At 53.8% G+C, this 14,300-nt stretch overlaps 1 protein-coding gene across 1 annotated transcript in view; it reads right to left on the bottom strand.

The window, feature by feature from the left end:
• OTOF (otoferlin) overlaps positions 1-14,300 on the bottom strand; it is a 101,314-nt gene that overhangs the window by 22,812 nt on the left and 64,202 nt on the right. Inside the window, exons 10-16 of the mRNA XM_024242384.2 lie at positions 9,315-9,377; positions 8,846-8,930; positions 4,096-4,255; positions 3,084-3,270; positions 2,307-2,493; positions 692-915; positions 102-210 (exon numbers count right to left, since the gene is read on the bottom strand). Of these exons, the coding sequence (XP_024098152.2) occupies positions 102-210; positions 692-915; positions 2,307-2,493; positions 3,084-3,270; positions 4,096-4,255; positions 8,846-8,930; positions 9,315-9,377 (1,015 nt within the window). The remainder of the gene's footprint in view (positions 1-101; positions 211-691; positions 916-2,306; positions 2,494-3,083; positions 3,271-4,095; positions 4,256-8,845; positions 8,931-9,314; positions 9,378-14,300) is intronic.

Raw genomic sequence — 14,300 nt, 5'->3', positions numbered from 1 at the left:
GGTGCAGAGCCTCACACTTACCACCTGCAGCCTAGGCCTGAATCCCCCCATGGGCCCAGCACTCACCTAGGCCTGAAGCCTGCTGTGGGCCCAGCACTCACCTATGGTGACCTCAAAGGTGATGGGCTTGTCTCCATTTCTCCGGTCGATCATTGAGGCCTCCAGGAAGGCTCCAAAGAGAAAGAATTCTTCCATTTTACCTGCACAGCTCTGTGGGGAGGCAGTTCAAACCGTTCCTGAGCTTGAGTAAGGGTGGCAGGTCGGGGGCCAGGCCTCCTTCTGTCTCACAGACAGGCCCTGGGGGTGGATGGTGGGGGCATCCCACCCGGCTTTGGGGCCAGGCAGCCCACACCCCGACGGCCCCCCAGCCTGGATATCCATGGAAGCAGGGCTGGCTGCGGACACCACAGGGACAGCCGTGGCTGGGAAGAAGGGTACAGGGGAGGCACCATCGTGAGACCTGGCAGCCGTTGTGAGACAGCACAGGCAGGCCGTGGATGAGGGCAGAGTCCTGTTGGGGGGCTGAGTGGGGGCCTCTGCTTCCTGAAGAGGAGCCTTATCCTGAGGTCTGACGCCTCAGGTAGACAGGGCAGCAACAGGCAAAGCCTGGGACCCAGGTGCCTCAGGGAGAAGGGGGCTGAGCTGGAGGCCCTGGGGGCCCTGGGGGACAGCACAGTGCCTGGGGTCTCACCTCCGAGATGGGCGTGGCCTGCTCCACCTGCACCTCTGTGGAGCTGGTGAGCTCAGGGTTGGAGGTGTCCAGGATCTCCACGGCCAGGCCCAGCAGGAGCCGGGCCCGGAAGGACACACCCTCCCCTAGGCCCTCATTCAGGTCCTGATGCTCGTCCAGTAGCGTGTAGTTACGTGTGGAGCCGTACATGTTCACCCAGGCTGGGCCCAGTGTGGGCAGGAAGCCTGTGGCAGTGGGGAGAAAAACGAGGGGGCCTCATCACATCCAGGGTTCCCTGGGGAAGAGGGGCCTCTTTTGGGGGTCCCTGGCCTCCAGCTCCTGGGTGTTGAGCTGAGAACTTCATGTGTGCCATTCAGGTGTGGGGCAGCCTTCTTACACTACGCTGGGGTGGAGCACTCTCCTGGGTCTATTTCTTCCCTGTGGGGGCCTGAGCTGGAAGCAGTGGGGAGGCAAAGTCTAGCTCCCTGCTTCCTGGAACTTGGAGCAGGAATTGCCAACAGTCTACTTGTAGGACAGAGCCAGTCCTTCCAAGTTCCCAGCATGACCTTGGGCCCTGTGCCATTTTTGCAGCTCTGTCCCACCATGGTGACCCTGCCAGTGCAGACCCCTCCCCTCCTTGCTGAAGGCCCTCCCTCTCCATCTCTGCCTGTGAAATGCTGCTTCCTCACGAAGCCTTCCCAATTCCTAGGCACAAGTCCCTTCTCTTATGGCTAAGATCTGTCAGGCCTCTGACAGGGGTCGCATGATCCACTTTTTTTGGTTCATTTGCTTTTTATTCTGCCTTTTTTTAAAAACACACTTACAGCATTTTAAAAATTTAGATATACTTCACATGACATAAAATTCACCATTTTAAAGTGTACATTTCAGTGGTTTTTAGTATATTCACTATGTTATAAACCATCATCTAATTCCAGAACCGTTCCACCCCCTCAAAAGAAACTCTGCACCTATTTAGCAGTTAGTCCCAATCCCCTCCCTTTAGCACCTGGAAACCGGCAATCTACTTTCTGTCTGTATGGATTTGCCGGATGTTTCACATACATGAATCAGACAACATGTGGCCTTTTGTGTCTTCTGCCTTATGTTTCGACCATTTGGTAGCACATCTATCTCCTTAATACACAGTGAGCATTCTGATCCAAGAATAGATTCTTATCTCACTCTATGTCCTTGGAACCCAGCACAGGGCAGGGATCCTAGGAGGTGGTCAATCCCTGCGAGTCTGCAGATAGGCACTACTATTAGGTATCTCATATATACACACACTGTAATTATATACAAATGCAGTATATACACTGCAATGATATGTATATTCATACTATAAGTATTATATCATAAAATCATTATTATTTTCACTTTCCAAATGGGAAAACAGGTCACACAACTACTAACTGTCAAATTCAGTCAGCTGGGCTCAGGCCAGCTCTGAGCCGACCTGAGCCACAACTCCCTACCCTCCCCCTGAGGCAGAGGCTGCTGGCAAGGCCCTGGAAGCGCCTGTGAGGCTGAGGTCCGGAGCTGATGATGGTGGTGTGAAGAGAGGGGGTCTCACCTATTCCTTCCCTTCAGGCCACTCCCTGCCCCCCAGCACACCGGGTCTCCCGCTGCTGACCTTTGTCTCCATCATTAGAAATCTTGCGCAGGTCAATGAAGTGGGTGCCGATGGCTACGTCGTTGACCTTGTCCGAGTCTCGGATCTGCACCTTCATGCGTTTGCAGAGTGGGGGGAAGAGGTCTGTAAAGACGACCTGCTCATTCCACAGGGGCTCATAGCTGCTCTTCTGCACGGAAGTCTTGCCCTGGTGGAAGGGGGAGCACGGGTGAGGGAGTGGCATGTGTGTGTGAGTGGATGCGTGTGTGTGTGTGTGAGTGGGCACATGTGTGCATGTGTGAGTGGGTGTGCATGCGTGTGTGAGTGGGTGCATGTGTGCGTGTGTGAGTGGGTGTGTGTGCTTGTGTGAGTGGGTATGCGTGCGTGTGTGAGTGGGTGCATGTGTGCGTGTGTGAGTGGGTGTGTGCGCGTGTGTGAGTGGGTGCATGTGTGTGTGTATTCATGGGTGCATGTGTGCACGGGTGAGTGGGTGTGTGTGTGTGTGCGCGCGCGTGAGTGGGTATTCATGTGTGTGTGAGTGGGTGCATGTGTGTGTGCGTGCCTGTGTGTGGACTTGTCTCCACTCTTCCCATACCCCCTGCCTCTCCTCCCTTTCATGCCTCCTGCGCAGCTCTCAGTCTAAGGACTCCAGGAGGCAGGGAGGATCCTCCCCATCCCTGGCCAACATGATTTCCAGCCTTGTCTACCCGCCCAGCTGCCCCAGGCCTCACGCCCATCAGCCTGCCCTTGTGATACCTGTCACCCAGCCCCAGCCTCCTGTACCTCATACCCCAGTACCTTCTGGCCAGCAAAGAAGACTTGCACGTAGGGGTCCACGAGGTCCTTGTTTTCACCGATGAAAGCCTTCTTTACATTGGCCATGAGGCTTGTGTTCATACGGGGCAGCCCCTCTGCTCGGTAAATTTTCACATAGAACCGGGCCCACTGGCGTTCGGGGGGCACTCCCTCAGGGAGCAGCAAGTTCCTGCCAGCACATACAGCCAGGGCCATGGTCACCAGGTCCAGGTCCCCAACCCCCATCCTGGCATCTACACACCCCTGGGTGCTGGCACAGTCTCTAAGGGACAGCTGAGGGAGCTAGGCTAGGATTAGACACTTGCGTTCATGGAACTTGCCCCTTGTGGGATTCTGAGCAAATCTTCCCGTCTCACTGAGCTGCCATTTCCTCACTGTTGAGGTGGCTGTAATAATACCCATCTCCCAAGAATATGATCGGCTCAAGCACGCTAAAACATATGGATGCTTTGTAGATTGTACATTCGGATACGATCTTAGTATTATTGTCAGTGTTTTATAGTTTTGTGCCGTATCTTTTGCTTCGTAGACAAAAACTTCATAGTAGCCACTCTCTCTCCCCCAGCTCACAAAAGACAGGATTCATTGATCCCAGCACTTTTACCCACTGACTCCAGACAAGGTCACAGAATATTTCTCAACAGCTGCTATCAGCTGCCTGGAATTGGCACACCAGGAGAAACCTTGACTCTCCCAGCGCTATCCTGCTGCTATACTCAGGATCCAGCAGCTGCTGGCTCTGGTCTGCCAGCATTGACTCTTCCCAACCCGTTTCTCACTGGCAGAAAGGATGTCAAAGGACTGTTATTCTCAGCCATCCTCCATCACCCCCTGCCCCTGCCCTACCTCGGAAGAGTGGGGCTGCTTGGGAGAGTGAGCGAGAGCAGGGTGAGGGAGACGGGTGGCAGGTGCTCTGAGCAAACCCTCACCGGGAGCTCCCTGGGGGAAGGAAGGGCTGGCTCAGACTCCAGGGGCTGGGGTAGCTGAGCCTCACCCCTCAATGTCATCTTCATCGGTCTCATTGGCCTTGTGGGGCGTCTTGATGTTGTCCCCTTTGCCCACCACGGCAACGTCACACTTCACGTAGCCCTTCAGCCCCGAGGAGATGTCATCGGGGTCAGACAGGATGGCCCACTTGTGATGGAACTGGTGCTCTGCAATGATGAGGGGAGGGCACTGCACCAGACACCCCCACCCAGAGCGTCTCCCAGTGCTCAGGGCAAGCCAAGGGGTGGCAGAACCAAATGCTGTCTTGGCCCCTAGAGTCCTGGGACCTGGGGCCACAGCTCTGCCTGTCCCTAGCCCAGGGGGTGATAGAGTCTGAGGTCCTCTGGAGCTGGGGCAGTGGGTGCATGGCCTGCCCATGGACATATATCCCATGAGTGGTGTGACTTGGAAGCACAACAGCCTCCTCCTAAATGGGTTTTTTCTGCCTGTGGCCTCTTCTATGGCCCCGCCCCAGTCAGCCAGCCTTCACATAGCTGTGAAGGACACAGCTGCCCACAGGGCCTTCCCAGGTGTAGGCTCATGCTCCTGCTCCCCATCTTCAGCCCCTCTGGGGCTTCCCAGTGCCTTGGGGTGAAGACAAAAGGCATGGCCTGCGGGCTGCTGATTTAGTGCTCCCTGACTCACTCTGCTGAGCCCACCCAGCCTTGTGCTCCTCCTTGCTGAACAGGTGTTGCGATTTTATTTGCCCTTTTATACCTCCAAGCCTTTGCATCTGCTGCTCTTTGAGCTTGGAATGCCCTCATTCCTGTTCTCTCCACCTCCACCTGTCTTTCTCCCTATTCAATTTGTAAACTTCTACTCATTTTGCTCAAGTTTCTCCTCCTCCATGCAGCCCTCCCTGACTTCCTCAGAAGGGTTGATCCTGGGCTCTTTAGTGTTTATTGTCTGTGATCTCCATACACATCTCCCATCTCACTGTGCACTGTGCTGATCTAGGTATTGTTTGTCTCTGATTTTAGACTGAGAGTCTCCTAAAGACAGGGATTGTCAGTCTCATCCCAGTGTCCCATGACCTACGACTGTGTGGAGGAAAGGACAGATGTCAGGGAAGGAGGCACTTTAGGAAGGATTTGCCCCTTCAGGTTTACTTTAAGCCCAGTGGGCAAGCAGAGGGAAGTGCATCACAGTGCCTTAGGAATCTGCTTCCCGGGATGTTCTGTGGGCACTGAACTCTCGGGGACACAGCACCTCCCTTTTTCACTCCCTCCTCTTCCACCTTCTACTGTACCCCAGGACTGCGTCCTGCAAGCCTGTGGCCCTGGTGGGCTCCCGGAGATGTTAGGGGCTGTGTGCAGAGGTTGGCCTTTCTGGGAATAGCCAGGCCACCTGTGTCTCAGAAAAGATAATGCCACAGTAGAGTCTGAAGAGAGGGACAAGCAAGGTGAGAGGGCAGAAGGCACGTGGATGAGGAGTCACTGGAGAACCTCAGCCAGGCTGGCAGGCCTCTGGGGAGGAGCCATGTCCCAGGTATCCCAGGAGCTTCAGGTCTTGCCAGAGCAGATGTGTGTCGGATGAGGAGATGGAGAGAAAGCTCAATGAATGGGTGCATAAATGGGCAGAGGGATGGGTGGTGAGCTGCCTGGTGGGCTGAGAGATAGATAAACAGATGGTGAATGGATTATTGGATAGAAGGAGCCATTAATATGTGGACAGGTGGGTGGGTAGATATATGGATGGGTGGGTGGATGGATGGATATATGGGTGGGTGGATCTGTGGATGGGTGGGTAGGTGGATGGATCTGTGGATAGATGGGTGGGTAGATATATGGATGGGTGAGTGGGTGGATGGATGGATATATGGGTGAGTGGGTGGATCTATGGACAGGCGGGTGGGTGGGTGGATGGATTTGTGGATGGGTGAGTGGGTGGACCAATGGATATATGGATTGGTGGGTAGATGGATGGATACATGGATGGGTGGGTGGATCTGTGGACAGGTGGGTGGATGGATTTGTAGATGGGTGGGTGAGTGGATGGATGGATACAGGGGTAGATGTATAGAGGTGTGCATGGTTAGATGAATTGGGGACATTTAGCAAGGAAAGAGAATACGATTCAGGAGGAATGTAAAATTTGTCTTCAAATTTAAAGGCTATTTTTCTTTTTGTCCTGAAAGAGAGACGTGTGAAAGTGGGTGAAGGTTACAGGGTGACAGATTTTGAGATGACCTAAAGAAAGTGAAGATATCTAAAATAAGAGGTAGTGAGTGCAGTGCCCCATTTCTGGGAGGACTAAGCAAGGTTAGATGACCAATCAGAGATGGTGCTGTGGGGGTCCCTACATCAGGTTAACACTTGACTGATGACTTCTGAGGCACTTCTAGTCCTAATACTGTGTGATCTCAGGCTAGAGATACAAGGACCACATGAGACCCTGAGCTATATGCTTACCAGCCTGAAACATCATTTCACCTCCCTTCAGCCTGGGGCTGACACCTGCCAGTCAAGGCTAGCCCAGCTGGGGAAGTTGCTGCATCCCAGACCTCCTCTTTGATCTATGAGGATGAGTGTAGGGCCCCAACTTCCTCTATGACCTATGAGGATGAGTGTATGGCCCGTCCTTACCCCCACCAGAGAGTAGCAAAGAGTAAACAGTTTCCTGCTGTTGCATCTGGTGGTACAAATGACAAATGTGGTCCTGCCAGGGTGAGAAGAGGGTCTCTCGGGAAACCCCTTCCAGTTCCAAGAGATACTGACACCACCTAAAGCTTCCCAGCAGCACCCAGGAGTGTCTCTGGGAGCATATGCTGTCCAACAATGCCCTGGCTGGAACCGATGACTCATCAAGAAGCTCAGGCCAAACTGGAGACATCAGAATAAAGACATTGGGTCTCAACTCTAGGACCTGTGTGACTTCAGGCTCTTCTGTCCCTGGGAGGGCACCAGGCTCAGGGCTGGATTCAGAAGGAGCAGCAAATCTCAAGCTAGGTTACCCGAGTGGAGACCTGGGCCCACATCCTGTTTCTGCCGCTAATTCACAGTGTGGCCCTGGACCAGCTGTTTAAGCCTGCTGAGCCTCAGTTTCTTTATGGTGAAATGGGAATGATGTCTACATGGGGTTGTGAGGGTGAGGCCTGCTGGGACAGTGAGCTTAGCCCAATATCTGGCACTTACTGATGCCCTGGTGGTCTCCTCACCAGGACTTTACTACCCAGAAGCCCAGAGGTCCATATTAGACTAATCTCTGCCTTTTTCTCCACCCCCTGACTTTCTCTTGGCTCTCGGCCTCAGGCCTGCCAATGGTACCAGGGCCGCTGCTCAGCCCTGGGAGGAGCTTATCCTCAGGGATGCCAGTCATCCCAAGCAAGTAGTCCATGGCTATGCATGCTTCCTGGGAAGCAACATGGCAGGAGGCCGACTCTTCCCTGCTCCCCACAGCAGTGATGGTCAGCAGGGCTGCCATCCGCTGAGGGCCATGGCATGTGTGGGGCGGTGGCAAAGGCACTGGCCTGGGAGCTGGAGACAGGGGTGCTACTCCTAGATGGTGGGCAAACCCCTTCATCACCCTGGGCTTCAGTTTATCTTCACAGAGGCTGGACTAGATGTTTTTCAGGTCTTGGGCAGCTTGAGTGTTCTATGATCTTGTGATTTTTATGTGTATAATCTTGGTTTTGGACTCAGATTCCCTGGTCTTAGTCACAGTTGTAATGTGCACCAGCTGGACATCTCTTAGGTTGAACCACAAGTGATCGCCAATTTGTTCAACCTACTAGTTTAGTGGTATCTCTAAGCCCCTTCATTTCTTTTAGCCTCATTTGTCTCATCCGCAAAATGGGAAGAAATGCTGCTGCCTACATTACTGTTTTGTCAGGGTCAAATGTGACAATTGGGTGAAATTATGTTGTCATTGTCAAAGGGCCTAATGGGGTCATTACAGCACTCTGAGCAGTGCATTCACTTCAGGGACACGGGGTGGCCCCTAACCTGCCCACGTGGTGAGCTGTCATCTGGCAGGCTGAGGCACTTCCTCTGCCTGGCCCACCTCACAAGCCCTCTGGGCCACCCCTTGGGGTTCCCTTGCCAACCCCATTGCTGTTGGCCTACAGGACGCCATGGAGCCCACATGGCTGCCCAAGAGCCTGGGGCTCTTGTAAGAAGTGTTTTCAGAGACCAGAGTCCCTCAGAGGCCGCCGCACTACATCTGGCATTGACCAGCACCACCGCGTTCAGATTGGATAGTGTGGCTCAGTGACGCTCTGGGGACACACAGCCTGACTTCACCCCCGACCAGCTGTGTGGCTGGGGCAAGCCCTGGCTCTGAGCCTTAACTGTAAAAGGGGACGGCAGGGTCCTGTGAGGGGTGGAAAGGGGTTCCTTTCTGCTCAGCGGATGCCAGCCCAGGAGGCAGGAGTCTGGGCGCAGCCCCTCTGCAGGCTGTGACGGGTCTCCCTCACTGCATCCTCTATTACTACTGGTCAGCCTGCCTATGGCCAGTGATGCACCAGCCTGCCATGCACTCCGGAGCGTGCGATGAAGCTCCTTCCAGGCTCTGTGCAGAGTTACTGACCTAATTATGAGTGAGAACCCACCAGACTGGGTGCGCAGTTGCTCACTGCATTTGTGTACAGACTGTGTGCGCCACTTCTCCGCAGGCCAGATGGCTGTGTGTACTAACAGTCTCCAGACTGTGGTCCTTGCCAGGCTTTTCCCAGGAACCGCCACAGTGGGAAGGGCCCCGTGCACCACGCTCCCTGAGCCGTGCACACCTCGACTGACTGGTCATGCGCAGGTACTCACCTGGCTGCGAGTACACGGTTCCCACATCCATTTTGAAGGAGCCCACCAGGGTGCCACTGCGTAGTAGGTTCTTGGAGTGAATCACCTTTCAGGCAGAACCACAGCCCACCCGTCAGGCCCGGCGAGGGTGAGGCTTTCCATGGGGCAGTGGTGAGACCCGAGCTTTGTGGTGAAGCGGGAGGGCGTTTGGCAGAGTGGGCTGGCTTGCTGAGGCTCAGCATCAGCTTCTCCTGCCCACACCAGTTTCTCGCTGGCCACCGTATATGGGTGAATGCACTATTCAGAGGCACCCAATGAAAGGGGTGGGTGGGGACCAGAATCCAGCCTGTCCCCTACTTGCCCAGCCGTGTGTCCAGGCACGGCACTGCCTCTTTATGACGGGTCTAGACAGCAGGGGCCCCTCTCAAGTCTGCACAAAGGTGCAGTTTGAGAGAGTGGCCCTGCCTGCCAGGGGCTGCTCCCCACTCACCGAAATCTTGATGATCTTGTCGAACATGACATCTGGAGAGACATGGAAGTCGAAGACGAAGTACTGGAGGGGGAAGGATCCAGGCCTGCTGTCACTGAGGGCAGCAGCAACAGCCCAGGCAGTGTTGGGCCCCTCCCTCTTCGCAGTGCCTGTCTGCACCCCAGACATTTGCCCTGAGCCCCAAAGTTCAGAGGAGCAGCAGAGGCAACTCATCTGATCCTGATTGACCCTGGTGGTGGGTGGTAGGAAGCAGAGCCCCATCTCCTAGGTGGGGCTGGTGCTGGCTAGTGTAGGGTGGGGAAGGAACTGGGAACAGTAGGTGGAACAGCCTGTGCCCTTGTACTGTGCTCAGAAGAGGCACAGGGCCAGGGAGCGAGGAGACCTGGGTTCTAGGCCCCGCTCTGCACCTTCTTAACTGTGTGGGCTTGAGCAACACATTCTCTGAACCTCAGTTTCTTGAGCTGTGAAATGGGGATAATGACACCCACCTCCGAGTCTTGTTATGAGGCTCTGATGAGACAGTGTAACATATTTTACCAAATCTAAAGTGGCTACTGGCTGTAAGATATACTACAGTTTAACAAGCCACATGGACATTACCATGAAGCCACAAGGCTGCCTAGGAGACACATCCCAAATTCAGAGAGGTGAAAATGTAAAATAACGCAAGCCTCAGAGCAGATGAACCATGGTGTGCCAAAGCACTTAGTTGGCAGTCGATGTGAAATGCCATGAGTGTGCACTGTCCTTTGGTGCTGTGGGCTGCCATGCGCATTTGCAGTCCCCATCTCTTCCCCTGGCCTGTGTGTGCAGGTGCTGAGGATGAGGGTGTGGGGCAGTGAGTAGAGGGGCTGCTGCTTTGGTGAACTGTGGTGGGGAGAAGGGAGAAATGTTTCCAATGTGCTTGGGGTAAATGTCTGAAGAGAACGTGCTCCTGGCTGCTGGGGGCTGGCCCTCGAGCACTGAGGGTAAAGCCAGCTTCAGAGCCAGCCCCACCTGGCTATTACTGCTAGATCAATCACTTTCTTGCCTGAGCCTCAGTTTACCTATTATACTATGAATGTGGAGATATAATCCAGGGCTGTTGTGCTGAACTGCTACAGGGGTGCCATTCACATGGGGGGCTTCAAGGTGTGGTTGTAAAGTTGCAATGAGACACCCTGGTCAAGTCTTTAACACAGGTGTGCACCCACAGTAAGCACACAGTAAGCAGCGACAGCTGTGCATGACACTAACAGGCCCGGGGTGTGCTGGCCGGGGTTCTGAAGCTCTGGGGAGGCGGGTGGGGACATGGATTTGGGAATCGTCAGCACAAGATGGTAACTGACACCTTGGGGATGGAGGAGATACCTGGGGAGAGCATGGGAGGGGAAGCAGGCCCAGGTCAGGGCTCCAAGAAGACACAGCCTTTCAGCCAAGAAGTCAGGCGGGGAAGATGGAGCTGGAGAGACAGGGGAAGCAGGATAGTGGCATGAGGGGCCCCCAAGAGGAGCAGCAGGCAGTGGGATGAAAGAAACTGGATGATCAAGGGAGAGGAGGATGACATGGACATTATACTCAGGAACAGCAAGGTCCTTGGTGACCTTGAGGAGAGCAATGTCAATGACATCTGGAGGCAGAAACCCTGCAGAGATTGAGGGGTGACTGGGGTGAAGAAGTGAGGACAACCCAAGTGGTCTGACTGTGGAGGGGTGGAGGGAAAAAGGAGGTCACTGGAGAGGTGTGTGGGAATGAGGAAAGGCCCAGAGAGAGGTGACAGACTCCTAGTTTCTGTCCTTGAGCACACATGGGTCTTCATGGTTGTACTTAGCATATGCTGGAGTAGAACACCTTATAAGCAAGGAAGAAGGGACTGGAAGAAAAACAAAGACAGAGTTGGGCTGTGCAATGCCAGGTTCTTTGAGCTGTAGAAAGAGAAGGATCCAAGGCAAAGGGGAGAGGTGGATTTTCAGCAGAAGGAAGGAGGGCAGCGCTCCCAAGATGCCCAGGGCGGGGCCAGATGCGCACACAGGACACACAGGAAAGGAGCCTTTGTCTGGTTTGTGAATGACCAGCTTGTTCTGGAAGGGCAAAGGTTTTGAGCTTCCCTGCACACAAGCAGGCTCAGGGCCAGGCAGGGTGATCAGGCCAGGTGCCCGCAGCTGTGCCAGCCCCAGGGAAGCGAGCTAGCTGAGCTAGGGCCAGAATCCCGAACTCTCTGAGCTGTCTGTAATCAAATTCCTGGTATTTCCTGAGCATATTTTCCTTTTGTAATAGCTTAGATACCTAAGTCATGTTGATTGTTCCCACCTCCCTCTGTTGTTTTAATGGAGCCAAAGGAAGGTTCCTACCAGCTCAGATAATTAGTCAGAAATAATACATTCCCACGACGAGGAGGATGTCCTTCATTGAAAAGGAATGTGGCATAGAAAGAGAAGAAAAGGGAAAGAAAGCTTTGGGGCTGGAAAGGCTGATTTGGGGCTGGAAGGAATCATAGTAAGATGGTTTAGAATGGTGGTCTCAACTGGGGGCAATTTCAGGGGACATTTGGCATGCCTAGAAACAGTCTTGGTAGCTGTAACTAAGGGGAGTTGCTATTGGCATCTACTGGGTAGAGGCCAGGGATGCTGCTCACATCCTACACAGCAGAGGACAATCCCACCACAATTATCCAGTCCAAGATACCATAGTGCTGAGTTTGAGAAACCCTAGTTCAGAGGAAACAGAAACAAAATCAGAGCTATTTGGGTTTGTGAAAAAGAACAAAAATGAGATCAGAAACACATTTAAGATTGTCCAAAGATGAGCAGAATGAATAGTCTTAGAGGAAGTAAATAGGGAATTTAGAAAGATTCTAGGCTGAAACGAGGAGGGGACCTGTGCAGGGCGGAAACTGTGCCTCCTTCATCTCGGCAGCCTCCATGTTGCCCCACATGCCACTGTCTGGTGCGCGGCAGATGCTCAGTGGATGTTTGTGTCTTCCTTTGGGTGAGTGTTACTGAACCCCTCCGAGTACATGCCTGGCTCTGAACAAATACAGGGAGGCAGGAGACTGGGAGTCTCCAGTCCACCAGGAGGACAGAGACATGGAGGACCAACCTCAATTCCGGGACATTAACACTGCAGAGAAAGGGGAGGGCTGACCTCTGACCCAGACAGAGCAGGCAAGGCTGCTCAGTAGCAAGACCATTTGAGCTGGGCCCTGCCGGGTGAGTAGGAGTTTTCTGGGGGAGTCACAGAGTAGGGAGAGTAGCTCTGTGCCCTTGGGAAAGAGGAAGTAATTTGAATGAAAGTCAAGGTGTGTGGGCCTGGTGGAGGGAGATCCCTTAAGTTAGCAAAAGTGGCTTCACTGCTATCAAGTAACCACAGGAGCCACGGGGACCTGTTTCCATGCCTGTCATGGGGACATAGATGCTTATCTAGGCGGAGGCTTGTCCAGTCAGGAAGTGTGCTAACGTAAGGCCAGAGATGTCAATCCTGAATGTCCTTGGGGCTGGAGGGCTCCTGAGCAGGTTGTCCAGCTCTGGGGCCTGTGGGAAAGCAGCTGGGAGAGCAGAGTCGATTTGCGGTCACAAAGGAGAGTTCAGCCAGGCCTGGGCTGAAGGGCAGAGGTGGGCCTGGGTTTTCTTCTTGCAGGTGCACAGTCTGAGGACTCTCAGAGCTGCCTGAGAAATGCCCTCCCCCAAGCTACAGGGGGAACCTCAGCCCTCACCCACCTCAGGGTACGGGACTCGGCTGCCTTACTTGGACCAGCCTGGCACCCCTCACTCCTGGAGCCACCAGGAGAAACAGACTGGGGAACCCTCCGGGAAAGGGATGGCAGGGCCCAGGCCTGTGGCTTCTGGGTTAGTCTGATGTGTGATCAGGCATCTGGGAAAGGCCTGGGGATCCTGGTGAGAAAACATTTTAAATGGTCCATTTTCAAGGCAGGATAAGTCTAAGTACCAGCATCCAACCTGAGAATGTGACAAACCACATGGCTCATGCACCTAGAAGGACACGATAAGCGAACAGAATGTAGAGGAGGGGTCAGCCCATGAAAGGGAAGAAAGTTTTGTTATTGGGAAATCGAAACTTAAGTGGGGAAGGGGAGCGGGGTATAACCTTATAAGGGGGAAAATGAAACTTAGGTGACATCAGGGAAGATTGTAACCCCATAGTACTCGACCAATGGGGAACTGGGAGAGGGACTTGCACACTAGGAGATAAATTGCCTGTTGTGACTGCCCCAGGTGTGCCTGCCTACCAGACACTCCATCTTGCAAGACCATTATTAAAAGTCTCACTTTCGCTGTTCTTCGTGCCTCTAAGTCCATTCTTTGGGTTCGGATGAGTGAGTGTATTTCTCACATCCCTCCCCAGAGCTGATTATGATGGGGTCCCATTTGGAGCCTGGGAACCAAGGTGCCATATTTGTGATGGTGGCCAGAGCCCTGGGCTGGAAGCTGGGTGGGCAGCCTGGCCCCTGCTCTATCAGCAACACTCTCTGAGATTGTGGGCAAGGCCCTTCCATATGGAGGCCTCAGTATCCCCCTCTGTAAGATGGGGAGATTAAAGTAGAAGGTCTCTGAGGTCCCTCACCCTTGATGTGGCCTCAAACGGCTGGAAAGAATAGGAGTGGGTACCAAATGTTTTCTCTTTCACGCCCCAAAATCAAGGCCGGTGCTCTGGAGGGAAGCCCACAGAAGTTTAGGCAACCATGAAGGAGCTGAGCCAAGAGGGCAGGACCCCACTAGCATGCCAAGGGCGATGCTGGCACTGTGAGGTTGGACAAGGTCTGCCTTCAGAAGTCTCACTGTCCCCTGTGTAAAAGGGAATTCATAGTGACAACTTTGGATGGTCCAGTTCAGAAGCATTTAGGAGCATGCCTGGCCGGTAGAAAGTGCTTACTAATGGTGCCAATGCCACCATGGGTTGGAATGAGGCAGCCCTGTCCTTGGGCTCTGGCTGGGAAACAGTGGGGACCAGGCCTCTTGGGGAGTGGTGGGCGGGGTTCTTTCACAGGCA

The sequence above is a fragment of the Pongo abelii genome, chromosome 12 (assembly GCF_028885655.2).
Source record: "Pongo abelii isolate AG06213 chromosome 12, NHGRI_mPonAbe1-v2.0_pri, whole genome shotgun sequence".
Taxonomy (NCBI): Eukaryota; Metazoa; Chordata; class Mammalia; order Primates; family Hominidae; genus Pongo; species Pongo abelii.
Note: the sequence above shows the minus strand (reverse complement) of the source record. Positions and strands in the feature narration are given on the sequence as shown.